This window comes from Balaenoptera borealis (assembly GCF_965194805.1).
Source record: "Balaenoptera borealis genome assembly, chromosome: 15".
Classification (NCBI taxonomy): domain Eukaryota; kingdom Metazoa; phylum Chordata; class Mammalia; order Artiodactyla; family Balaenopteridae; genus Balaenoptera; species Balaenoptera borealis.
In genome coordinates, this window is record NC_138871.1 from 45242238 (window position 1) to 45269905 (window position 27668).

Below are 27668 nucleotides of genomic sequence, written 5' to 3' on the forward strand. Positions count from 1 at the left end.
TTTTTCCAACAGCATTTGCTCAGTTCGTGTCTCTGTGTCACATTTTGGTAATTCTCAGACTATTTCAGACCTTCTCATTATTGTTATATTTGTTATGGTGATCTGTGATCAGTGGTATTTGATGTTACTATTGCAAAACGATTATGACTTGCTAAAGGCTCAGATGATGGTTAGCACTTTTTAGCAAAGTATTTTTAAATTAAGGTATGTACTTTGTTTTTTAGATATAATGCTATTGCATACTTAATAGACTACAGTACAGTGTAAACACAACTTTTACATGCATTGGGAACTAAAAATTCTTGTGACTCGCTTTATTGCAATATTCACTTTATTACAGTGGTCTGGAACCAAACTTGCAATATCTCCGAGGTATGCCTGTATTAGTACCCCAGTTTTAGATGAAATTGAATAGCTTTCATATTCCTAGCTTAGATTTCTAGAAATTACACCCTTATTATTTGTGACATTGTAAATTTATGTTGTGAGGCACTGGGTCCCCTTTGATCAAAGCAATTTTAGTTCTAACAGTGTAAATAGGTATATTATTTGCCAATAAATTATGCCTCAAGCCCTGGTTTTCTTAGTAAATAATACAATTATTTCATTGTGGATGTTTCTGCTGCTGCATGCAAGATTATTTTTTACTTTAAAACTATATGTGACCATTTAGTTAAATAAACATAGTAAGTAAACCTATCTGACACTAAGAGGGCATAAGTATATTACTTAATAGCTTTTAAAATATAAAAATCAGTCTTTAAGTAGAGAGATGTCTTTCGGATTAATAACATTTCCAGAGTTAGATTCCTTCTCCTTGCCCTACTCAATGAGAGCTCTTTAGTTTCTTATCTTCATGAATTGTATTCTGTTTAGCCTTTCATTAAATAACATGAAATGCTTTTCTCCTGCAGATGTGGACAAAGTACAAGAAAGCAGAAATTCAAAAAGCAGGTCTAGGGAGCAACAAAGCTCCTAATTCTATTACCCACTACATGACATGTGGGCCAAGTGGTGAGTTTCTTGCTTAAAATGTAAATGAGATTAATCTCATTTATACAAACTAACTGGCATTAAGTGTAAGAACAAGTGCACATTGCATTAACAAATGTAAATATTGCTTGCTTTAATTCATGACTTTCTGTCTTACTAGTAAATCAAGATTAGGTGAGTCCCAAAAGATTTTTCCCATCAGTGCAGGAAACCAATCTTTAAAAATTATTTTTCTTTTTTCCCCTCAATTTAAATTTGATTTTACTAATGAGTAATGTTTTAGAAATTACTTTTTCAGTTTGAAGTCTTTCTTTGTGGTAGGAATACAACTTCTGTGCAACATTCTTGATAATTGAGGAGAATAAATTAAATGCCTTTTCTATGAAGAGCCACTCAAAGAAAAATTGTCTCTGACTTTCTGTCACTCATCCCTATAGAAGTATCTGGTGCATGCTGTTCTTTTAGTGGTTGCTCTGTATTTTATATCTCTTATCTTCAAGCTTTTCTTATATTTTCTTTCTTCTTTCTACCTTCCAACTAAATACAGAGAGAAAAGTGTCCTTCAGTTTCTCAGTGTGAAGCCTTTATTTCTGAAGTAACAAGACACCCAACTATAGGAATCACTTTTTAAAATCTTTAAGACTTTAACAATCCTTCGTGACTAGAGCAGGAAAGAAATACAAACCTTCATTCCTTCCTTGAATCAAGGAGCACTACTGGAGTCAACTGCCAAAATTTTTAGAAGGTTTTGTGACTTACCGTACATTGTACTGTTAAGATCTACTGAATAAAGGATGTTCTCTCACTAAGGACCAAGTGTTTTAAGGTTTCAAGAAGTACTCCAAGAACAATATATATACTTCTTTCATCATTTGTTTATGAATTTATCCATGTTTGCTTAATGCTTCTGCTAAGTATTAGTCTAAATCTAGCCATTTATATTTAGTTGTGTAAACCTAAATTAAATGCTGTAGTATGTTGTGGGATGTACTATATATCAAGATACAGAGAACATTGTTTTGGCATGTCAGAGCCTTATTTGGTTAGCAGACTGCATGTGTTGGTATTCTTTTTTTTTTTAAGCCAATTATTTTGATGCACTGCAAAATAAATTCAGTTTATGAGATAACTCTGAAAAATCCATAAGATAGGAGTTATAAAAAATTTACAGTGATATTAATCTTTCCGTATTCCCCACTAGCAACACTAAGCAATTCACACATGGATCTAAGGTAATTAAAGTGTGTTTTTCTGAAACTTTTTTTTAGTAAGGTGGTTTTCTAGCAAATGGCATTCCCAAGATAAAGCTGTTGTGTTTGAACTCATTTCCCTCCTTGAGTACTGGGTTATGTATGTGTTTGTTTTTTAACTTGAGAGCTGACTGTTGCTTAAGAAGTTTTCTTATGGCAAAAATAATGTAAATAATTTACTATGATCTGCATTTTGCCAGGAACTCATTTATTATTAAGGTTATCACTTATTAATAAAAATTTTTCTGTTTTTGTCCTTTATAATACTACATTAAAGTTGGTAACTGTTATCGGTACTTTTGAAATATTTGTATGCATTTGTTACCTTAAACATTTGAAAGAAGCACAAAAAAAAGTAAATTTAGTCAACCCAGGGAAACATCAATTTTTTTGTAGTTCCAGTTTTATATCACAGTTTTATTTTCTTATGAAGTCAAAAAACTGCATTGATACTTACTAATGCAAATTCATTATTTAACAAATATCAGAATAATCTTAAAGGTCTGAAATGAGAAAGATACTAACTTTTTAATTTTAACAATATACTTCTTAGGCTCTCACTACCAGCTCTAAAAATCTTTTTGGAATAATTCTATAGTGTGTGGTTTATGAACTGTGTGTTTCATCACTAACCTAGTAACCATGAGATACATGTCTCCCTCTCTCCCTCCTTCCTCACACCTTTCTTTTTTTCTTTCTCTTTTTGGTAGGCCAGTAACACTGCTGTGTTCATAGTCTACTTTCAGAAAGACCATTAATGAAAAGAAATACAGCATGTATAGTTGAAAAGAAACTGAAATGGAAGTTAGAGAACCTGGACTTCGTAATGCCATCATTAACTTAGGTTTTGCCACCAAATAATGCTGTAAAGTTAAATCACTTTTAAACCCTTGGATGAAAGGTGCTATGTAAATGTAAATACAAAGGATTCTTACTAAAATACAAATATTGCACAACAGACATATTTAAAACCTATTCTCCAGACTTTGAAACATGTCTCCATCATGACTCCCTAGATTCAAGTATCAGATTGATAATGGGTATCATGGCAGTCTAGAGACACTTGCATGTAAAAAATGTAAATTCATCTTTAGGTGGATAAATTGAAAGTAAATATAGAAATTATGTTTTAGCTAAATACAGTAAGTGAGTAACTTAGATTTATATTAACTAGCATCTAATTTGCACAACTAGGACACATTCCAGGACATTTACTGAAAGTTGAAATTTAATGAGTAGGAGGTAGCCCAGTGAGGGTGTATGATATCACAGCTTGGTCTCTCCAGGACACTAATATCCTAAAATAGAGAACATGCTGACTGAGGCAGCACATTACTGCTTCAATTAGAAAATGCTTAAGGGTAGCCTATAAAGTACTAAATCTGAGTGGGCTGACCCTGAGAAAATGCAGCAAGACAACCAAGAGAATACTTGAGACTGCAAAAGCGGAATATTCTCAATTATATTAATCACCTTTTTCATACCATTTCAAGAAAGGATTAGATAACCACATGAATATTTTACCGTCTCCAAAAGATACCATCAGAAGCAAACTTAGTATGAAGTCATGCTTTTCCCTTAGATAAACTACTTCTGCCAAACAAAATAGTGTAGCCAACTAGAAACTAACTGGGGCCACTTTCCGGACTGGGGCCTGACATGCTTTTAAATGATCTGGCTCTATTCTAAATCAATACCGAAACCCCCTCGGAAACTAAAGAATTTATATACAGGGTAATAGCTTCGGCCCAGAGCTCCAATAAAGTGCTTCAGATCTGGCAATGTGGAAATGTTCGGTCCAAGTTTTTGAACTGGTGGTTACCAAAGAGTACACAAAACAGGTTTGTATGTAGCACCTTTCATGCAAGGCATGGTAAAAGCCTATTTAAAAATCACTGTGCATATTACGGAATTGCAGCCACCTCACAAATGAAGTATTACAGCCTGCACTGTCTTAAAATTTTATGTCAGGAAGTGAAAAAGATATTGTACCAAATCTGGAATTACAATGAGGAGTAATAATGTATGCTAAATGACTTTTGTATTTTAAGTTACTTTTTATGAGAAAAGTGAATTTTTGTGTTTTCTTTTCTGCTACACTTAGTCCTGAGATGTATTTTTTTCTTTAAGCCTTGAATGAATAATACAAAAGGAGCCCATTTTATAATATAAACCTTGATGTACATGTTGAGATATCTGGACAATGAAAATGCCTTAAAAGGAATGCTTATGGATAAAGTTGCACTTACAACACCCTTTAACAAAACGTGATTTCAAATTGTCTTTTTCTTTTCTACTAAGGGTTCTCTCTTTCAGTGTTTGCCATTGTACTTGTAACTGTTATTAAATATCAAATCCAATAATATAAAAGATGTAACAGTTCCTTTAAAAGTAATGCTACTGAGAAATTTGGAGTTGAATGGCAAAATGTTTATTGCTTGGCTATACCTAATATAAGCCACAGGTCATAACAAAAAATCCAGTTTATAACAAAATAGATACCATCATTTGGCAGATTTGTCTTTTTTTAAAAACGTTCATTATTTTTCATTTTAGTTTTTAACTTTATTTCTCCTAAAAAAATTAAGTTGGTTTAACATTCACTTGTTAAACTGATAATAACAAGAGGTGAATTTTAAACTAATATAAAAAGAGGTGATTTTTGTAACAGGTGGTCAGCAATCATAACTTATAATTTAGCCAAGTATTATTCTTTCCTTTCCCTTTGCCCTAGAAAACCTATTTTATGTGTTTCATAACATATAACCTTGTTTAGATGATTCTGTTCTAATCACTTTGGGATGAGTATTGGAGGTTTTGGGAGAGAACTGAGAGTCTATCAGTTTTGTCAACCTCAAAATAGGTTTAAATACAATAATAGATTGTACAAATCAGTCTCTTTCATTTTCACATCTAGACTTTAGGAGGCATAATGTTAGAGATGGCAACCTGCCTTGTGTCCTTGGGCAGGTCAGTCTTTCTGGGCCTGTTTTCACCATAAGGTGGGAGGACAGTTAGACCAGTTATCTAAGGTCCTCGGTGTCTTTGATTCTATTCGTTAAACCTTAATTTTATATGTAAAGGAACCTAAAATTTCCTCTTTCTTAGAGATATGGTACAGAGTAGGCAAAAACTAACATAGCACCTCAGAAATAAGGTTATCATTTATGGAAAATATTTCTAACTCATCTCTTAAATCCATTCTGTATTTTATAAAAATTCTGCCTTGCAGTTTCTAACCAAATATATCCAAAAATGACAAGTTTTCACTTTTGCCTTTCAGTAATGCAAATTGGTACAAATTAAGTACAATTTCTCTACCAGAAGCAAATTATTTTTTTGAGTGTTCAACCTTAGGAAAATATGATTATCCCTCAAATATCCCACTTGATTGTACTCTAGAGGAAACGAGAATTTTCCTAAGACCTCTAGGCTATTTTGTAGCCTAGTCTAGTCATACCCTCAACTGGGGTTTTGTTTGAATCTAAGTGAGGTGGAAAAGTACATCAATTTTCCTCTGTTTTTGAACTAGCTTCTATATGACAACTGACAATACATAATCCTGGGTTCTTATACTGCTTTAGATGCCACAGTTGAAAGGGGATGAGTAAAATTTAATATAGCCTAGAGGACAGAGGAACCTTGTTCAAGCATGTTCACATTTTGTAACCTCCGAAGACTAAGCAAATCCTTCTTAATGGCCTATGTATATTCTGCTCCTGAGTTTTAAAATACAATTTCATTAGTATAATGATTATGACATAACATTTTCCATCCCTACTTTGAGTGTTTTTCTAGATTAAAATTTTCTAAAGATAGAATTTTATTTAAAAATTAGCTTTTCACTGAAAAAAAAAGCATTGGTTTAAAAACGAACACCCAGTAATAGGAAGGTTTTGCCCTTGCCCCCATGTTTAATTATATTGCTGGGGAATTCTTATTCCTTAATCCTCATTCCCCAAAGATAACCACTATTAACAGTTGAATATATTCCCATATTCCTCTTTTTCCCCTGTATGTACACTGTCATATGTATTTTATATATGCTGTTTTTGCAGCTTGCTTTTTTCAAGTATAATAAACACCTTACAGAAGATGTAATATAGTTAATTTTAGATAGTTAACTAATCTTAGTTTTGATGTTAATTAATTAATTAATTAATTAATTTAGGCTGCCACACAGCTTGCAGGATCTCAGTTCCCCTGACCAGGGATTGAACCCGGGCCATGGCAGTGAAAGCCTAGAATCCCAACCACTAGGCACCAGGGAACTCCCTACGTTAATTCATCCTTAATTGTTGAAGGCATTCCTGTAACAAGTAATTGTCATGGGGGAAGGGGAGGGTGGAATCTCTGAGCTGACTAAAACTACCTCAATATATCTTTTTAAAAACAGCTCCTTTAAGATGAAATAGTTAAATAGCTCCTTAAGTCGTTTAGGTAGTCACCAAACCAAGGTGCCATATATATCTTACCACTTTTAATGCTTTTTATAATTACAAGTAAGAAAAACAGCTTTCAGAAATAAATGTATTCTAAACATTAGCCCAATTAGTTTTTATCAAAATTTAGTCTTATGGGATCGTGTCCTGTCTTCTTCACAAATGTGAGAAAGTCTTCAGGGCTCAATCCCATGGTTGCAGTATTGGTCATTGGATGAAAGTACACCTTTTCATGTCCACCTTCCAAAAAAGCAGAATCCAGAACAAATTTCACATCTCCATCATCACAGAAGAGTGCCAACGGTGTGGCACAGCCTTGGCCAACTTTCAGTTTTTCTAGCATGGCTGTTTCATCAGCAAACCGCAGATTTCCACTTCCAACACCTAACTGCTTGGCAAGATCATTTAAATTAATTTGTCTATCATGAAGAACTGTCACCAGCCAATAGCCTTTTTTCTTTTTGTCTTTAAGAAATAAGTTCTTACTATGTGCTCCTTTCAAATGTTGGATATGAGGCATCATTTCTTCAACTGTAAACACCTGTGAAATATCACATGAGAAGTTTAAAAATAATATGCATGTATACACACACTGCACACATACAGTTATCTGTATATTGCTTGGTGGGTGTAAGGTTAGGGAGTACTCAGTGCCCTGGATTTCACTGGTGGACATCCATCCCCAGCCCATTAGCAAATATATCTCATCTCAGGACCTCAGGAAGTATTGATAGTTTCTCTTAGGCCAGTTCTCCATTCCAATGTGCAGGCCAAGCCTTCTCACTCCTAAAATGCTTTTTTTGTTTTTCCATTAAACTTTTGGTAAAGTTTATAGTAGCCCTCACAACACTGTAAATCAACTATACTCCAATAAAAATTAATTTAAAAAAGTTTATAGCAGCCCGGACTCCTATTCCTTGGCATTCCATTACATCCAGGCCATATGACGATCTCCACTCTATACAGATAACCACAGAGAGGGAGTGAGGGCAGGGAATGAGACCCTGGACTAATATACAAAAAAAATCAGAAAAGCTGGCAATACGCACAGTAAAAAGGGGGAGAGTATGTGGTCTATAAGGGAGGCAAAAGGGTCAAAGAATATAGTTTTGATGAATTTCTCTAAACTTGGAAGATTATCACCATATCTACCTAATTATCATTAGCTGTTACTCAAGCGTTGGGCAAAAGCTTTGTCCTTGCACCACTCAGGTTACATACTGGCTCCTTCAGATATGTGCAAAAAAAATCTTCCCATCTATAAATCATGTTAAAAAAATACCAAGCTCTAACCTTGGCGTCCTGTATGCACCTGCTGCAGCCACTGCAAAGACGGGTTTACTGCTTGGCAACTTACATACGCATAAAGTTGACACACTGACCAAACATCCCTAGCCAGTTTGAGATGCTCAAGTTCTCAATATGTTGTACTAGTTCTCAACATAAAAAATCACTCCGAATTCCCGGGCGGTCCAGTGGTTACGCCTCCGCGCTTCCACTGCAGGGGTCACGGGTTGGATCCCTGGTGGAGAACTAAGGTTCCGCATCCCACGTGGCGCGGCCAAAAAAAAAAAAAAAAAAAAATCACTCCAAGAAGAAAACAGGTTTTTTCACAATAACATCAGCGTCCGAAGTGGACAGGCCCTTGATGGTGCTTTCAGGTCCCTTTCGTACTCTGGATCCCGGGAAATGCCTTAGAACGGAAGTTTCTGCGGCACATTACCCCTGGGACGTCTAGGCTTAGCGCCTTCGTCCCATAGAAGCTGCAGCAGAGCCCACCCCCTCCCGGGGTGGTCCCGGCGGGAGCGCCTCACCTCCGGGTGCTCCACGACCTCCGTGCGGATGGCCAGGGCTTCGAGGAGCTGCTCCAGCGCTGCCCGCAACTCGCCGCCTGCCATGTTGCCCTCGTGGCGCTAGCGGACGCGGTGCCGAGAGACCGGACGGAAAAACTGGGCGTGGCCTCCCGCAGTCCAAGAACTGCCAGCCCAGACGGAAGTGCCTGGAGGGAGAGGGGCGGTGCCGGAAGCCCAAGAGTGGGCGCCTTCCGGAGGCGGTGTTGCGCTGGGTTCGCTTGCCTCCCTCCCCGCGTGCTTTAAATTTGTCTGCGTCCGCAGGGACAGACTTACCAGACGTGCAGAGTTCCTTGCCTCGAGTCCCACGAGAAGAAGGCGCCTGCAGTCTCACAGCCCTCTCTAGCCCCGCCTCAGGTTTCCTAGATACAGCATATCTTCCATTTAAACAGAATCAGAGCCACATAGCAGTAATCGACTGGACGTGGGCTCGGCTTGACCCAGGAGGTGGACTGAGGCAGTCAGAGGCTCCTTACCCCTCTGTCCTTGGAATGTACTTTCTGCCCGCTGTTCCTGAGCTAGGTGCTACTTGAAGGATGCAGCCTTGAGAGAGTAAGGTGTTATTGAAACCATCTGGACTTTTTTGGTAAGTGCGACCCCCCTTCCCCCACTTAAGGCCTCTGTATAAACTCTTAAGATTCTGGCGAGTGGATATCCAAGGCAAACCACCTATGTAAGTTCCCTTGCTTATTAAAACTGCCACCTACCAATCTGGAATGTCCTGCCTCTTCAGTCATTCTATGACCTCCTAGGGTGTGTGTGTTAGTGTGGGGGCGGAGGTTTCACCTGGGTAATTACCTGAGGTCGTGAACCAACAGGGAGAGAAGGGGCCAAAATCCCTCTCCTTTTAAATAATCAGCTGTGGCAACCACAACTCTACCTTTTTCAGAGGCACTTTTCCTACCTCTTTGTGGGGTGTTTTCCACTATCCTGCAAAACCCTCACTCCCCACCTTGAACGAGGCCTGAAATTCCACTAGAGTTTCACTTATGAGTTTAGATTAAGCCTCAAACTGTTACCAAAGCTGTTGCCCCAGAATCATACTCTTGCCCCTGGCTTGAATGGAAACCAATTGCTCTTAACCTAAGTTTTGGGAGGAAGCTGCAAAGAAAAACACAAGAACTAGTTAGAACCAATTAGGCACTAGATGGCTGAAGATTTAACTTCCAGTAGACCTAGAGCCTCATGATACATTCATTGTAATACCTAAGCATGCTAAATGACACACCCGCCGGTGCAATGACAGCTGACAGTTGCCATGACAACAACCGGAAAAGCCCATACAAGGACTGAAAAGGAGAGTTGCATCAGTTCCAGGTCCAAACCACACCCCCGTTCTCGGATAAGTCATGAATATTCCTCCCACTCTTTCCAATTCCCTCCCTTCTACCTCGACCCTCTTATAAACATAGTGTCTCCCCTGGAATTGGGTAGAGAAGTTGATTTGCAAACGAGGTTTCCGCTTCTCCATTCTTTAGCCATTAAATAAAGCTCGTGCTGTTCCAGTCTCAGCATAGGTTTTGTTATTGGCTGTGTGAATCCGATCGGAAAAAGAACCTCCCTGGCTGAAACAAGGGGTCTCGGTCTGGGCTAGGACCCCAGCGCAGGCCAAATCAACCAATTCAGGAATAGAATCCTAGATAAAACGTAGATATTCCTAGGGACGTTTAACTCTAGTAGGAATATATAATATTTAGGTCATTTCTGGGGTGCAAATTGAAGGCCTGGAGAGGAAGTCTCTTACGACACTGCAGGGACTTCCCCGGTGGCACAGTGGTTTAAGAATCCACCGGCCAGTGCAGGGGACACGGGTTTGAGCCCTGGTCCGGGAAGGTCCCACAGGCTGCGGAGCAACTAAGCCTGTGCACCACAACTACTGAGCCTGCACTGTAGAGCCCGCGAGCCGCAACTACTGAGCCTGCGTGCCACGACTACGGAAGCCTGCACGCCTAGAGCCCGTGCTCCGCAACAAGAGAAGCCACCACAATGAGAAGCGCGGGCACCGCAATGAAGAGTAGCCCCCGCTCACCGCAACTAGAGGAAGCCCGCACGCAGAAACGAAGACCCAACGCAGCCAAAAATAAATAAATAAGTAAATTTATTTTAAAATAATAATAATAAAATATACAGGAGGATGTGCATAGATCATTTGCAAACGCTATGCCATTTTATGTAAGGAACTTCAGCGTCCACAAATTTTCATATCTGCGGGGGGGGGTGGTCCCTGGAACTAATCCCCCTTGGATACCTTGGATACCGAGGGAGGGCTATATCTGAGTCCTCACCCACATGACAACCTTGGAGGAAGCTGTGAAAGAGGAAATCAGAGCCAACTTCACGATTTCATCCAGAATTGGCCTTGGATAATACAATTTTAAAAGTTCTAAGCTTAACGCACCTCTTAAAACTATTAAGCCATGTTTTCCTTCAAACAGTCCATCCAGTTGTTTGATCCTTGATTATAGAACCAACAACAGGCCTCTGCCCATGGCCACCTAAATTCACGTCAACAGCAAAAGCAATGTACCACATTACAGAGTATTTAGAAAACTTAGATAAGGGGGAACGGATCACTCAGAACATTTTCTCCATGTTTATTATTTTATTTCCCCATTTGTGAATTAGCTTCGTTTATGTCTTGGCTCATTTAGCTATGGAGTGAATGTTAATGGCTTTCACAGTGGTTTACTTGAGCTGTTTAAATAATCAAGTTATGTGCCTTTTATTTGTCATATATCCTCCAAATGCTTTTCATTTTTCCCATTTAAGAAGATATATTTTTCCCCCTGCATCGCACAGCTTGCGGGATCTTAGTTCCCCAGCCAGGGATCGAACCCGGTCCCCTGGCAGTGAAAGCCCAGAATCCTAACCACTGGACCGCCAGGGAATTCCCAAGAAGGGATTTTTTAAAGTTTGGTTTTATCTACAGAAGCTACTTATTCTTGTGCAACCAAATGTCATTCTTTTTAAGTTATTCTGATCTAAGTATAGAAAGCTAACCTCCAGCAATAGACTATTCGATCTATTTTCTTTTTTATTTTCTTAATACTCAATTCATTAATTCATTTAAAATTTACTTTGGCGTATAAGATGTGGTGAGGCTCATTTTTTTCACTAGGTTTCCGTCTAAGAATGGAAGTAGAAAGCATTAGAATACCAAAGACCACCTATATGAAGAGATGGCCTATCCCAAATGACTGTCCTTAAAATATTTGAAGACGTTCAAGAATACCCAAATTCAATCACGTTGACCTGAGCATAAACGGGAAAAAATTGGAATCTGATTGTGACTAAGAAATGTGAATCATGTCCAAAACTAGGGAAACAATTAACCAAGGATAAGGTCTACATGACAGCTACGAAGGAGGAACACAGAGAGGAAAAATTGACCGTGGCATCCAGCACATTGTCTAGGCAAATAGGGTGTTCTGATCTGGAAATCTCTTTGGAAATGAACTGCCATCCATCAGGTATGCAAGGTGTGAATCCCTCCCCCCACCCATAGCCAATCCATCACAGTTCAGTTTCTTAAATCCTTCTTCTTCTAACCACCTCCATCACTCTAGCCCAAATGACTATCATCTCCCCCTGGTCTACACTAATGTTCTCTTAATTTTAGTCTACCTATGGTTGAATGACCAAGTACCCTGCTCCCAATGAGTCTTACCACCAAAGATTTTTATTATAAAATGAAGCTAAATCTGTCTATGGTAAAAGAACCTTATATCACTGCTTAGAAACTATCCTAACCCAAGTTTAATGCATATTTATATTTATTTATCAAACATACATGTCAGCATTGTATTAAATACAAAAGAAATGCTATCCTTTGCATAGTCCCTTGTCCTCAGAGCAAATACAATCTCAAATTTACATTGGAAAAAACAACATGAAACATTAAATTCAAAATTATCAGCATGAACTTGAGAAACTAGACATCTAGTCACAGAACTTGAATATGAAATCTCATGATTCTAGGAGAAGAGGTAGTATCTGATAAATGGGGGTTACCAAATTATTTTACAAACAGGGGAAAACTTACTAAAAAGTCTTCTGGGGGAATTCCCTGGCAGTCCAGTGGTTAGGATTCTGGGCTTTCACTGCTGAGGGCCCACGTTCGATCCCTGGACCGGGAACTAAGATCCCATAATCTGCATGGCGCAGCCAAAACAAACAAACAAAAAGAAGTCTTCTGGCATTTCTCCAAGAACACACCGAAGGAAAGACTCTTGTTATCCTTAGGAAGAGTGTGGATAATTGACAGATAAAGAACGAATCTGAAAAGGAGATCTGGAAGATGGAGTTGTGCCAGGGTCCATGAAACAAGGGCACCTCATCTTACGTCTGCTCAAAGTAAAGGAACAGCTACAATTGTAGCCTACCTGGCAAAGGAAATAAAAAGGCCAAAACTGAAAATATTTATCAACACCAAGGGGACTGGGCATCACTGCGTTTATTAGGTGAAGAATGTTAGAAACCCCCATAATTGCATAAAACAAAGGGCAATTCCAGGACAGGTAAGTTCAAAGCCATCCTAAGAAGCTGTGCATACCCAAAAAGAAAGCAAGGCAATTAAAAAAAAAATGCTTCCTGCAATCTGTGTCTCTTCAACAAATCTTTTGGAACAACTCTATGTGCCAGGTACACTATGACACATCTATATGTGCCATGCTTTTTGCCCTCAGAGACCTTAAAATCTAGTGAAGAGGACTGAAACATTCACAGAGGATAAATCCAAGAAAATATGCCCAGTGCAATGAGAATGGCATAATGAGGATGCTTTGGGAGCCCAGAAGGCACTAAGCAGACCGGGGTGGTACGTCAGGGAAAGCAGTAGGAGATGACACCAATTTGAAGGGATAAGTAAGAGCTGATCAGAAAAAAAGGGATCCAGCTGAAGAAACTCTGGAAGAATGGAGGAGGAGAAGCACGACGTGTCCTGGGGCGTTATGATTTGGTGTGACGGTAGAGCAGAATGAGAGGCCTGCCAGCAGGAGACGAGGCTAGAACTAGGCACAAAGGATCCTAACTGTCAGGCTACAGAACCAGGAATATCCCACCATAAAGGGGCGTGTTAAATAAATTAGGTGACTTCTTCCTAGGGAATTCTATATTCTCAATCGTACTCTCAATATTTAAGGCTATAGGGACATACAATTTGGTAAATAGGGAAAATGAGTTATAGAAGGGTATAGACAATATGCCCCCAATTTTGCTTCAAAATACACATACCTGTAGAGGAGAGTAACTTAAACAAAAAAGAAAACAAAAAAAAACCTGTTATTAGCATCCTCTTTCTCTAACCCATTCCAGGAAAACTGGTTTCTAAAGGCCCATGGAGGAGAATTCATCCCAGGACAGGAGACGATGGAGGTTAGTTCCTAGAGTAACGGAGGGGAAAGCATCTACATCCAGGAGGAAATTTAGGTTTCCTCAGAGTCAGAAGAGGGTGAGGACTGGGGTGGGGAAGATGGGACGGTGGAGGACAGTTCCTTTTTTGGCACTTTGTCCCTCCAGTGGGTGGCAAGTTGGGAACTTGCTGTCAGTGGAAGGCAGTCCACCTGGGGCAGCCCTGCCAAAGCACCCTCTGAGCTTCACTGCTCAACGAGGAGCCGTGAAGAAGAGGACAATAATCCCACAGTCCAGTTCCCTGGCTCCTCCTAGGTTCCTGCATGATACCATGGAGAAGGGAGAAAAATCTCAATAATAGCCTCAGGTTAACTTTCCTTCCAGCTCCATCATGTGGGGAGTTGGGCCAGATTTAATTAAATTCAGTAAAATATGATTGAAGATCAGCTAAGTGCTGAAGGTACAGTGGTGAGCAAAACCAGACAGAGACACTGACCTTGTAAAGCAAACAATCTATTGGAGGATACAGCTTTAGTCAAATACAGAAACAAATGCTAAGTTGCCTGGGTGACAAGTGCTAAGAAGGATATAATAGGGGAATTGCATCTAGTTTATGGGAGGGCAGAGTGGTCAAGGAAGTGAAGTTTAAGATCTGAAAGATAAGTAAGAATTAAGAGGGAAAAGCAAGGAGAGAAGAGTGTCCCAGGCAAAGGAAACAGCATGACACCTTGTGCAAGGGTGGGAGGAAGCAAACCAAGGCAGAGGCCAAGGCAAACTAAGGCCTTGAAAGAGGTCAGTGTGGTTGGCATGCAAAGAGCACGGGGACTGGGGACATTGTTCATTTCCTACACACTGGAGCTGGGAACTATCAATGAAAAAATTAATCACTAGTCAATCTAAGAAAGACATGGAAACTTTTATTCGAGCCAACCTGTGGATTATAACCCGGGAGGCAGTCTTTCAGAAAGCTCTGGGGACTGTTCCAAAGAGGTAAAGGGTGAGGCCAGTATGTATGATTTTGGCAAAGTGGTACATGCCATCAAGCACTCATCTTAGTAGAAGGTTACTGCTATTCGAGAGGAAGAGATATCTTAGTTAATGGTTTTAGTGCTTTTCTAAGTATGGGAAGATGCAGGAAACTAGGTTCATAAAATTTTCTCCTGAAAAGATCTATCTGAGGGCCAGTTCTGTCAGTTTTCCAGTATACAAAGTGTCTCATCCTGATCTCCACCCTGAATTCCTTTCAGGATGTACTGTAGGTCAGCGACTGCAGTAGCTAATGACTTGATTCTTGTAGAACTGTACGGTGGGCAATATTCTTTATTTGACAGTCCCCTGCCTTTTGGTCTTAATTTTGAGCAATGTTTGGGAGGCATTTCATGACCAGTTTGCCTAATGGCGATTCCCAGGTCAGGTGAGGATTTCATTGATAGGCCACTCAATGTGCTACTGTAATTGGACTAGACCCTGTTAACAGTAACCAAAAGCCTCTGGACTGCCTGTCTTACTAGTCTGTTATGGTCCAGGAAGTGGTTCCCTCTTGTTGCTTCTTCTCACATCTAGAGTTACACTATTACAATCATTGATCTTGCGGAACTATGTGTTTGATCAATCATTTCAGTTAGCCTAATCGTCATTAGTTTTATCTGAGGCTCGTCACATATTTGGTAATGCAAGAAACAATAATCTTGTAAAATAGGCAGAATACAAGTAATATAGCTAGTTACATTAATAAGGTCACAAGTAAGTATTTAAGCTAAGAACGTCCTTTAAGTGTCTCTTCTGCACCAATCACTATCTTTAAGGGAAATAGTATATTGGCATTGTTCACCAAAGATGTCTGCACATACCAGGTGAGTGGTGGGTCATTGTGACCCCTTACAGGATTGAGGAAGGAATATTATCTTCTGAGGAGTTACACGGCTGGCCCCAAAATAAGGAAAATTGATCTTCATGGTTGAGCAGGTATTTCTGCCGCTGGGGAGTTCTGGTTAACACATAATGCAGATGCACAGTGCACACTAGAAGGAAGGGAGGAGGCCAAAGAGTAGATTAAAAGTTTTATGTTTAAATTTTTTTTTGTCTTGCCTTAAAATGTGAATTTTTGTTTCATCAGAACTAAAATGCTTACCTGCTAAAAATACACTTCTTGAGGCGGTTATCTCCGGCTAAAAACAGGGAGGGGGGAATCAATAAGTTAAAAATAAAGAAATGTAAACCAAGTCTGAAAAAGATCAAAAAATGTTATTAAACAAACAAAGGGAAATGTAAACTGTCTCCACAATTAAGATCACGTGAGGGTATTTTCAAACAACACTTCAAAAGAGAAGAAAGTTAAGGTATAAAAAATTTAGTAAGTGGGCAGATGGAATTTAATTACCTCCAAATTAAAATATGAAACGGGTAAAGATGTTCAGTTTTCTCGTCTGGGAAAATACTGGTTTCATACAATATGAAAAAAGCACATGCAGTAGATGACAACTTGGTTAAGCAGAGAAGTAGCAGGCTTCTTTCTTTTGTTCACTTTAAACACTCATTTAAAATTAAATAGTCATAAGGAAGCTTTACTTTGGACAAGGAAGTATTTCCAGACACTGCTGTGAGCCCCAGGCTGTACTGTAAATACATGGTGAGTAGCTCCGACCTCCTAACCCTGAACCAGGTGGAACAGCAATTGCTGTGATTCAGGAACCCCTGCAGAAGGAGGCCAGGCCAGCAAGACATGCTCTGAGCTGCTCTTCAAAGCAGTCTTACCTTTCTGGATCTAGTGAACCACTAAATGAGTGAACGGAGCCTTATACTCCTTATTATTACATGGTCTGTAGGTGGTTCTCACAGCAACCCAAGAAAGCTGACTTCTATACAAAAGTACTATGGGGTAGATTATTTTTTCTTACTTTGCATGTGGACTGGGGAATATTTTCTTTAGGTCTAGCATTTCAGAATAATTAGTTTGATTGGATTAGGTTTATGGGAACTACTTTGGAATTTCTGTCCTAGTCTTACTGGCTAAAAAGAGAAATTTCCTGTGATTTTAATGAGTTAAATTAACTTGTAAATTGAGTATATTTGCATAAATTTTAATAAAATATAAGATTGAGACCAGATTACTCCTAATCACATATTATTCCTCTACCCTTGCTGATTTGATTTACCTATTTATGATAAGTGCTGATTTCAGTAAATATTAATAAATATATTTTTGAAAAGTATGGGGTATAATGTAAGAACAAAAAGAGCCAGGTCAATCAGAAACAAACTCATATTCAGCATTTCTCCTAAACATAAAGTAGCTTTCTTTTTCTGAGTGTAAAAATACTGTTAATGTTTTTTTAACAAGTTGTATGACTTTATTTCTTTAAATAAATGTTTTAAAATCATACTTAAAAAGAAACACAGAAGATAAAAAGATACATGTTTATTGAAAAAAAATCAGACCACACAAAAAGATGCACAAACATTTATGTCACAGGTATATATACATATATATGCACACCACATGTATGGTGTGTATGTATACTCTATATATGCTGTTTATTTCTAGTTTTATCTGATTATATAACATATGATATTTTATGATCTTTCCTTTTTTCACCCAGTAGACATCTTTCCATGTCAACAGAGAACTACATTATCACTTGTAATGTCTGTATAGTATTTCATTTATTCACTCAGCTCCAAATTTGGGAATGTCCAATGTCCAATGACTTATATGTTAATAATTTCCAAATTTTTCATAGTATTATAAAGAAGGCTGTGGTAAGTATCTGTAGTTCTATATCTATATATCTTTGCATAATTATTTCATTTATTCCTTAGAATAAATCTTAGAATCTGCAAAGTTACACAGTTTATACATTTAAATTGATAACTATTGTCGATTGCCTTCCAGAATGGTTTTATAAATTTGCAGTACAAGAACATTCCATTCTCCACATCTTTATTAGCAATCATTTGATTAGCAGAGTCAAAACTATTAAATAAGCAAACACGCGTTTGCACTGTGTTTTTAAGATTTAGGAAAAATATCAATATCACTTTTATGTTTACTGATGTAGGATGGTATGTCTGTACTTGTTAAATATCAACTTAGTACCATAAAGATAAAATATAAACTTCTCCACTAGAATGTAAGGAGAATTGCTGGAGAGCACAGTGATTTTTGTCTGCTCTCTTTGCCAGTGGCAGACCGGTTCCCCCGAGGGAAAGGAAGTTGAGTTGAATGTATGCTTAGTTAGTCTCAAATTTAGTAATTGGACCCATCTCCTCGAAATCGGAGTGAGTAAAGAGGCTGAAAAAGGCCTAAAATCGCATGAAATGAGCTCCTTTCACAGAAAAGAACTTCAAGAGTTCAAGAGTAGAACTTCAAGAGTAGAGAAGAAATGCTCCCAATTTACACCATTAATTGATCATAGATTGCTAATGTTTTCCCAGTTATAGCTATTTATTTATTTATTTATTTATTTATAATGTCTTGACAGGACAGACATTTAAAATATTTATGTATTCTAATCCAGGTTCTCAAAATGTAGTCCTCAGACCAGCGTTACTGTCATCACCTGAGAATTTGTTAGAAATAAATTCTCCTAGCCCACCTCGCGCTTACAGAATCAGATACTCTGGGAGGGTGGGCCAGCAATCCGTGCTTTATTCAGCCCTCCGGGTGACTTGATACCTGCTTAAGTTTGGGAATCACTGGTCTAACTAATGGTTCTTTCCCCTATAGTTTCTGAATTTTGGGGGGGGGGGGGTACGTGCTGCTGCCTAGCTTGTGGGATCTTAGTTCCCAGACCAGGGGCCCCCTGCAATGGAAGAGCAGAGTCCCAACCACTGGACCACCAGGGAATTCCCTAGTTTCTGATTTTAGAATTATGACTAGAAAGGTTTTTCCCACCCAAGTTTACAAATGATATCATTTATGTTGTCTCCTAATTTTTACTCAACCTTTAAATGTTTAATTCATATGGAATTTCCCACTACAAGAATATAATCTTCTTGAAGACATGAGTCTTCATCTATTTTATTTCTCTGTTTTATCCTACAACTGTGATTGGTACATGATGCGTTCTTAATATATATTTATTAATTGTTGAACAAACTACTTAATTTCAGCATAAGATGAGACACATCCTTTGTAAAGCTTTCCTGGAAGCCATAAATATCAGCAAATTACAGTTAGCCTTTCAGTTAGTCTGGTGGTTTAAAATGGCAAATGACAATCCTAAGTAGAATAAATGTAATCAGTGTGTGCTTACTGTGGTGTGCTAGTGTTGTAATTCTTAGTGATGTTACATTTTTGGCACTGGTTCCTAAAAGAGAATTTTAAAACTCAGAGGATTCTTAGTTCTATTAAGAAAAATTATCCGAAACTTGGAAATAGGCGAAGGGATGACTATTTGTTCTTTCAGTGTCCTGCTGGGTTTTGTCTAGCAGGCACTCCTGGGATTGTCTGATTCTCCAGGAATGTGCACTTTTGTTTGACTTGATATTTATTTATTTATTTTATTTATTTTTTTTTGAAATAATCCAAAAACTTTATTGACCTATAACCTGATTAGAATATGCCAGATGAGAATCAGTATTGTACAGAAAGTTGTACAGAATTTTTTTACATAGAAAACTTTACATCTGTACCATATACATTTTATCCATCTGAAAAAATTTTCTACATCCACTGTTAATACGGAATGCTTGACAATCTTGTCGTTTTGTTTAACCATCAGAGCACAATTCACAGTATGAATACATTTCCAGTAAATCTAACCTCCCCAAACCATGCCAGATTTGTTATTTTAATATATTCAACATTAAATTCTGTACATAGTGTAAAATCTAAATCAAGCCCCGCCACCCAAAAGAAAAGAAAAGGAAGTGACAGCAACCGAGAGTCATTTTGCAGTGATTCAAGTTTCGGTCCATGAAGGATCATTCTATTTTAATGGCTCATCTTTAAAAGCCTGAAGAGAAGTGTATTACAGGTGGTTATGTCAGCAGGGATATTTTCTACCTTCTTTGTTGTTGATCATTACAAGTGTCAGCCACAACAGCTTCTGGGCTTGTTAAACCCTCAAAGTAATCACCCCCTAAAAAGGGCAAAACCAAAATCCTCACAAAATAAAAAAGACAAAAAGCTCAACCCAAATGTTTAGTGCATTTGACAAAATATTATAGGTACTTAGCAAATGAATAAGAAAATAAAGAAATAAAATAAAACAGTGCAGGAAGAACTATATAATGTTTAAAATTTTTATATTACAGACCTGCATCTCTGTACAGTTTTTCACAGAAGGATGATTACCAGTATCTCAGATAGCCTGAGTGTGCAAAAATCTTCAGAATAAGAATACCATAGTTGCTAAATATCTTTTACCATGAACAATAATTTCTTCTTCTCCCCCCAACCCCCAATTATAAACATTTTATCCTTCAAAATACAGCTCTCCTGAGTTGTACTTCTTGCAGAAGTTCAAATCTTTAGATCTAGAGTTCTTTGGGTAAATTTCACTTCCACACCTGCCAGAAATATGTGGGGCTCTCCCTGCCACCGAGGACAGGGAAGGACATGTGAGCATATAAGCTGACACTGTGGGAAAAAAAGCTCGTGAACCCAACACAACAAACAATCCATCAGGTTACAAAAGGGACTGGAGCACTGCAGGTTCGAGCTGAAGTTCTAAGCTTCTTTACCAGTAACCCTTAGACACTGCAATTCAGAGAAACCATTTTTCAGGTAGGAAACCTCAGCTCCGGGGTCCTTTTGAAGAACGGAGGGATGTAAACGCCAACAGAAGACTATTAACTTCCCATCATTGCTTGTTTATTCCGAGTTCCTGTTCAGGTGGTTGTGATATCTGAAAAACTACTCCAATTCGCAGAAAAAATCTTCTAAGAACAGCACGAAGTTCAGGAATCAAGTCAAATTGCATAATTTCACATAAGAGAGGGTAGTAGAATGATGCGTGAGCTTTAAACCTATGGTCGCTGATCTTCAGGACTTTAGTTAGAAACAAAAGCAGTAAGTTAGTCCAGGCTTCCCGATGACTTTCCGATGTTAGGGTAAGGAAGTAACTCAGGGCTTCGCTGCAGACATTTAAAAGCCTCTGCTGGGGCTTCCCTGGTGGCGCAGTGGTTGAGAATCTGCCTGCCAATGCAGGGGACACGGGTTCGAGCCCTGGTCTGGGAGGATCCCACATGCTGCGGAGCAGCTGGGCCCGTGAGCCACAATTGCTGAGCCTGCGCGTCTGGAGCCTGTGCTCCGCAACAAGAGAGGCCGCGACAGTGAGAGGCCCGCGCACCGCGATGAAGAGTGGCCCCCGCTCGCCGCAACTAGAGAAGGCCCTCGCACAGAAACGAAGACCCAACGCAGCCAAAAATAAAATAATAAAAAATAAATAAAAGCCTCTGCTGGACCTCCTCCCAGGCGCTGGCCCGGCTCTCGTCCGTGTACATCTGGAAGAGAATGCGCAGCCCGCAGGCCAGGCTGCTCGTCTCCTGCTTCAGGAGGTTGGGTTTGGATTTGCCCTTGAAGCCCGCCTTCCACAGAGCCGTCCTCTGGTCATTGTTGGAGTTAAATGCTTTTGCAAATCTGTGTGACTCCAACAAGCAGTCCAGCAGCTTGAAGAGTTGTTGCGATGTTAGAAAGCGATACATTCCTTGGTCCTGATTATCAACTCGAACGTCAAAGTCCACGGCATCTCTCTGCGCTGCGGCTAAGTTTTCCGCGTCCTCCTTCTTACTTGTGGCGGGGAAGAACACAGTGCTGTCGATGGTCTGGATGAGTTCCAGCTGCACAACACATTTAATCAACAGGGCGGCAAACAATTTTTGTTCTGGAAATTTTGCTGTGGGTTTAATTTTGCTGACTTCTTCATTCACAGTAGAGACAGAAGCCAATGGAGCTTGCTGTCTATTATCTGCAGATCTTGGCTGAATAGAATCATGAATATCTACAGATTTCTGTGATATTGTATCCAGCCGTTTTTCACTCACAGGAGACGGAGGTGTGGGAGCCGCTTCTCCAGAAGCAGGACGCCAGGTCAAGAGCGCATGTGGAATTGTGGTTTTGAAGATGTCCAGTGTGCAGTTACAAGTTTTGTCCCAGATTTCTAGGGTAAATTTTTCACCATTCAGAATAACAACATTCTCTAAGCAGTTTGTACCAGATCGTGCTAACTGCTCATTGTCTTGCTGCACACACCAGTAGAGCTGGGCAAAAATGTCATCCAGAAGTACATCACTGAGTACTTCTAAATACTGGGTGAACACATCGCAGATCGCATAAAGTGCATGATTACATGTCGTCGTCATCCACTCAGCTTTCTCTGTCTGCTGTTCTGGCAATTTCATGTTGTCAAAGATTCTGAAAACAATTCTAAATAAATCCTGCCACCAGTGTTTTTCATAAGTGTGGCCATAAGTTTTCATTATTTCAAACATTACTGTTAAACCCCTGGTTCTTACATCTAACTTGCATCTGTTGATGACACAGGACAACTCGAAGAGAACTGGGAACCATCCCCTCACCCACACCCTGTCTTCAGGTGCCACATTCATGTCGTCGCTTGTGTATTCCTTGAAAGCCTGAGGTCTATCAGACACATATTTTGCACAATGGTGAATAAGTCGAATTGCTTCCATACTTGTGTCTGGGAAAGCTGCATTGCATGCAAATTCAGACAAACATTTCACCGCATCCTGGAAAGAATCAATGGTTGCTGGAAAGTGTTTTTCAAACACAAGGGTGACAATATGCCCCGTTGTTTGGAATGCAAGTTCAACTAAGCTTTCATCTTGATCGGATGCTGCTAGATGAAATACAGAGAAAATGTTCTTCCATCCAGACCGAATGTTAGCAGCTTGAGAATTAACCATTTGTGCTATACACCGTACAACCATATCTCGAATTGTTGGAGACCTGTTCCGTTTCATTATATGTTCAAAAGGTCTTAAGAAATCCTTCTGGAATCTGAAATTAGCAAGCTCCCCTTTCTCTAAGAACTTCATTGACAATTGCCTCAAGGAGTCTACTGCAAAAATAGCTACATCTTCATTAGGATTACAGCCGACCTTATTAAAATGATCTCCAATAACTTCCCAAATTCGAGACCACTGCAATCTTATTCTTCCCATGTTGTAATATGATATTTCTACTATTTTTTGTAGACTAAACATTCTTGGATGTGTAGTGGAAAGTAATTCATCCATAGACACAGCACAGAGCCAACGGACAAAATCCACAATAGCATTTCCATCTAGCCTTGTGGACCCTGTAAATATTCTATCTACAGCGACGACGACACTCTGAGAACTGGTCTCTCCAATGGATTCCTGAATACTTGCTATCTGTTTCCAGTCCACATTTCCTCCAGCTAGCCCTAGACCCACAAATTCATCAGGAGCCTGATCTTTTGTTCCAGTAAGAGATCCTTCTCTGCCTCGCACTGTTCCAGAAATGTACCGAGGTTTCACTCCAGTTCCTATAAGTTGTGCAAGCTCCAACTGACTGATGCACTTCAGAATCTCATGCCATGAATTTCCTAGATAATTTCCATCTGTATGAGCCACTGTGATAAGTGTTTTAATTGTGTCAATGTTCTTCTGTTTCATTTCGGTAATCCCAGAACTCACTGTAAGTAAGGTAAATCTTGCTAGCGCCTGGACATATGCATCTCTTTCCAGCTGAATGCTGAAAATGCATGCAATTCTGATTGCACATCTTATACCTTCCAGGCAAAGAGAGGCTACTTCAGTATCATCACAGTCTTGTAGACCCACACTGAATGCAGCCAGAAAAGGGGTCCAAGCCAACTTAAACATAGGTCTCACGTGCTCCAAATGTGTTGCACTTGTGAAAGGTGCTTGAACGTGGCTCACGGCCTCCATGAGTGCTTTAGCTGTCTTGGCCATCTGTTCCATTTCTAAGTTATACAGAAGTCTTCTTTGTTTTTCGCTGGCTACATTTTGTTTACTTGATTTTGTAGGGATTGTTAGTTCTTTTGTTTCTTTCATTGATATCTTTTTTCCAGCTATTTCATTATAGATGGCTGATAGATACTCTTCAGGAAGATCTTTACTGTCATTGATACCTCTATTCATCTTAACGTACTGTTCCTTTGTCATTTTATTTTTAACCTGTGGGCTGTGAAGATCTGTGGTGAGCATGATAATTGAATAAGCCAGAACATACGCAGTATCTGCACTAGCAAAAAGGGTTTGTCCTTGGTTGCATTCTAGGTATCTTGCAGCAAACTTTTCCATCAATCGATCAATTTTCTGAGCTTCCCCTGGAAGACGGAATCCTTCCAGAAACATACGAAGGGCTGAAACAAAATCCTTTCCTGAAAAGTCATGTTGGTCCACATATGCATACATGACTTCTTTGTTAAATTTATCATTATCTCCCAGGAATTCACCCACTTGAGTAGAGTCTAATCTTTCCTCCTGATGTAAGAATTGGGCAATATCTTCAGGTGTAGTGCCAAGCATCCCTTGTTCTTGGAGGTACTGTATTCCTCTCTTTGGTTTCTTAGTAAATAAATCTATCCCTTGTTCTATTATTTCTTTTTGCTGCTTTAGGACTTCAAATTGTTCTGGATTATCAGTGCCAGACATCTGTGTGCTGTAGCTGCCTATTCCTGATGATGATGTTGACTCCAGGGAATTTAAACTTCCGTATCTGTTTATTGTCTCAGGGTGTTTTACTTCACTCGTCTCTTGCTCTGAGGGTTTTTCCTGACCAAGAGTTGTCTGAGAGTTGGGATTCACATACTGATCCTTACTCCATTCAACCATACACTTCAAAATTGACACTAAGCATTCTAAACCTTTTTTCCTCAGGCTCAGTTCCTGAACATTATTAATACCGAGTTCTTGACTGCCTCGTCCTTGAGCAATTTTTGATAGATCATTTACTAGTCTTTCAAATATGTTTGCTGCATTTAAGTCACAATCATAGTTTACATAAATATCCACTACACTCTGAGCATCTGCACAAATCCTTGTCAACGTCTGAATAACCATCCATTTGTGGTCAAATGAGCTGGTAGAAGTCTCCAAAATGTATAGGAAAATTTCTTTAAAGAACACCTCAATCTGCATCTTCAGATGCGTCTTGAAGTTTGACAACAAAGTAAGAAATATGGAAAGGGAAAGCTCAAAAACCTCTGGAACAGAAGAAACTCCATTTTTTGAGAGTGCAACACACAGATACTGCTTAATAGCATTAATAAACATCTCATTTGTCCTGAAAATAGGTCCTGCATTCTGCAGAATGGATAGAAGTAACTGCAATGACAGTATCTTGGATCGTAACTCATGAGACTTTGGATCTGGTGGTCCATCCGACAGTGGTTTCATTGACAGTTTACACAATGACCTGAATACTAGAAAGGCATCCTTTTGTAAAATGTGGGAAAACTTAGCACCAGGTGAAGGTCCTGAAGAATTTCCAGATTCCTGAGTATCATTGGAAGAGACAGACAATCTGTCATCAGGTAAGGACGGTGTATATGCAACAGAAATTGGTGTTCCTGGAATTCCATTTGCTTGAATATTTTCACTGTCACTACCATCCTCTATGGTTCCAATGTTGCCATCTGCACTTGCATTTATGGTAGTCCTTTCTCCCATATCTCCAACGATGACGTTCACCATTTCTTCTACAATGCTCTGCACGATGTCTCGTGGCTTTTCCTCACAGTCATGGTTTTCTCCATCATATAATACATCATTTTTAGATAATGTTTCGGCTGCAGCTGCCTGATCAGCTTCAGTCTGTTCATTTTCTGCACTGGAAGTATCAGATCCATTTTCAGGTTCTGTATCATCCTGAAGGCTTTTATCCACATCATGTGAATGGGGATCAAGGTCCCCTTCATGCTCCTGGGATATATGATCAACAGTCTGAGGTGGCAAGTATCTAAGTTGAGGTGATTCAGGCTCATGATGGCTTACTGGAGACTGCAACAGATGATGATGCTGTCGATGCCTTTCTTTTTCCATTTGTTTGGCTTCCTGCAATGCTTGGTTTTCCATGCGTGCAAAGATAACATTTAGCATCTGAGTAAGAGTAGCTTTGGCTGTTGTCTGATTGATGAGATTTTTGCTTGCTAGATAGATATTGTAACATGTTCTCACAGCTTGCAGTACAGTTCCTTCGTGAATTTCTATGTGTTGAGATGTTACTGCAGTAAGTAAAGCCTTTATTATTTGTAATTGAACTCCTTCATCTGTTTGAGGACCTTGGAAACAGCCACAAATTATTTCAATAATTCTATCAATTAATTTTTTGCCTGGTGTTGTACTATCTGGAGCATTGCCAGTCAAGTGCCCATAAGCAATAAGTTTCTGTAAACAATCTAGAGATGTACTAACTATGCGGGGACACTTGGACTGGCATGCCAATTCAAAGGGCAGGAAGTACTTGTCTGCTTCGATAAAATTTGTCTTTGATTTCACTGGTGGAAGAGTGCTTGATCCAGCTTTTGCTTCTCCATGAGGAGGACTCTGCTTTTCAGTTTCCGCTTTTATTTCCTAGTTCTGGAAGCTGGAAGTCCAAGACCAAGGTGCTGGCTGATTCAGTTTCTGGTGAGGACCCTCTTCCTGGCTCACAGCTGGCCGCCTTCTTGCTATGTCTTTGCATGGCCTTTCCTCAGCGTGTAACCAGGGAGACCTCTCTCTCTCTCTCTGTCTGTCTGTCTCCTGACTTGATATTTATTATTTTTTAGTACAGAGGTACTGTACAACTCTGTAAGGGTAAATCTTAACATGTAGAAAACTGATAGTAATACAATTGAATTTTGTCCAGTAGAGGTGCAAATGATTTTTGTCCCATAGAAAAGGTAACCGTTTATTGTGCTGCAGGATATTAATCACTTTTGTACCTATATTAGCAGTCTTATTCAAGTATTCATTCTTTCAGCAGCTGTAAATATGTGGTACTCCCCAGTTCTCTTTGACCAAGGCTTACCATCTTTCTGGATCTCCCATTAATGAGTTAAATGCATCTTTAGACACATACTCATTTTATATTTATTTAAAAGTTATATTTTTAAACTTTCCAGAAATAATACTGCAAGAATGTAACCTTTTTAATTTTGTAATGAAGATATTGAACACCAGAAAGGTTGCTGTCTTATTCGAAGTTGTAATACTAGTTAGTGGAAGAGATGGGACAAGAATGTAGAAATAAGCAACATAGGTTAGTAAAAGGGTACAAACTTTCAGTTATAAGATGAATAAGGTCCAAGGATATAAAGTATAACATGGTGACTACAGATGATTATGCTATATTGTATGATTGAAATTTGCTAAGAGAATAGAATGTAACATTTTCAACCATGACAACAACAAAAAGGTAAATATGTGAGGTGATGGATGGGTTAATTAACTCAATGGGGGGAAATTGTTTCACAATGTGTTTATATATCAAATTGTACACTGTATCACACTGTACACTTTTAAATATCTTACGATTTTGTCAATTATACCTCAATAAAGCTGGGAAAAACTGAAACAAAAGACTTTATAGTAAAAAAATTTTTGTAAGAGATGTAATCATGTATGAAGAAATCAGTGAAGCATAATTTGATGAGACTCAAGAGGAAACCCAAGAAATGCTTTGTGTAATTTGAATGCCAGTGGTTAAAGAGAAACTATCTCATTGCTGATGAAAATCCAATGCACAGATCTTTAATCAGTATTGATATAGAGGTTACTGGAGATGAATGCCATGTTTTCCACTAGAAATATACAGAATTGTTACTCTTATTGTTTTCCATAAAGAG

The 27668-nt window shown here is 39.0% G+C and overlaps 3 protein-coding genes across 10 annotated transcripts in view; 1 reads left to right on the forward strand and 2 right to left on the reverse strand.

The window, feature by feature from the left end:
• Nucleotides 1–4509, forward strand: part of CCDC88A (coiled-coil domain containing 88A) — a 127075-nt gene extending 122566 nt beyond the window's left edge. For 7 of the 8 annotated variants that reach the window (XM_082357926.1, XM_082357928.1, XM_082357930.1 and 4 more), the window contains 2 exons: nt 915–1014; nt 1541–4509. In XM_082357926.1, the coding sequence (XP_082214052.1) occupies nt 915–979 (65 nt within the window). In that variant the 3' untranslated portion in view covers nt 980–1014; nt 1541–4509. The remainder of the gene's footprint in view (nt 1–914; nt 1015–1540) is intronic. The other variant, XM_082357927.1, reaches the window with a different exon arrangement.
• Nucleotides 4510–6708: 2199 nt separating this feature from the next.
• On the reverse strand, nt 6709–8655 carry LOC309612451 (prolyl-tRNA synthetase associated domain-containing protein 1). The gene is made up of 2 exons (XM_082358361.1): nt 8500–8655; nt 6709–7226 (listed from the first exon to the last, which is right to left on the reverse strand). Exons 1-2 carry the CDS (start codon nt 8581–8583, stop codon nt 6795–6797), a joined length of 516 nt encoding a protein of 171 aa, XP_082214487.1. The 5' UTR covers nt 8584–8655; the 3' UTR covers nt 6709–6794.
• A 10741-nt stretch (nt 8656–19396) lies between these two features.
• On the reverse strand, nt 19397–26412 carry LOC309612338 (brefeldin A-inhibited guanine nucleotide-exchange protein 1-like). The gene is made up of 2 exons (XM_082357953.1): nt 21295–26412; nt 19397–20993 (listed from the first exon to the last, which is right to left on the reverse strand). Exons 1-2 carry the CDS (start codon nt 25939–25941, stop codon nt 20691–20693), a joined length of 4950 nt encoding a protein of 1649 aa, XP_082214079.1. The 5' UTR covers nt 25942–26412; the 3' UTR covers nt 19397–20690.
• Nucleotides 26413–27668: the final 1256 nt, after the last annotated feature.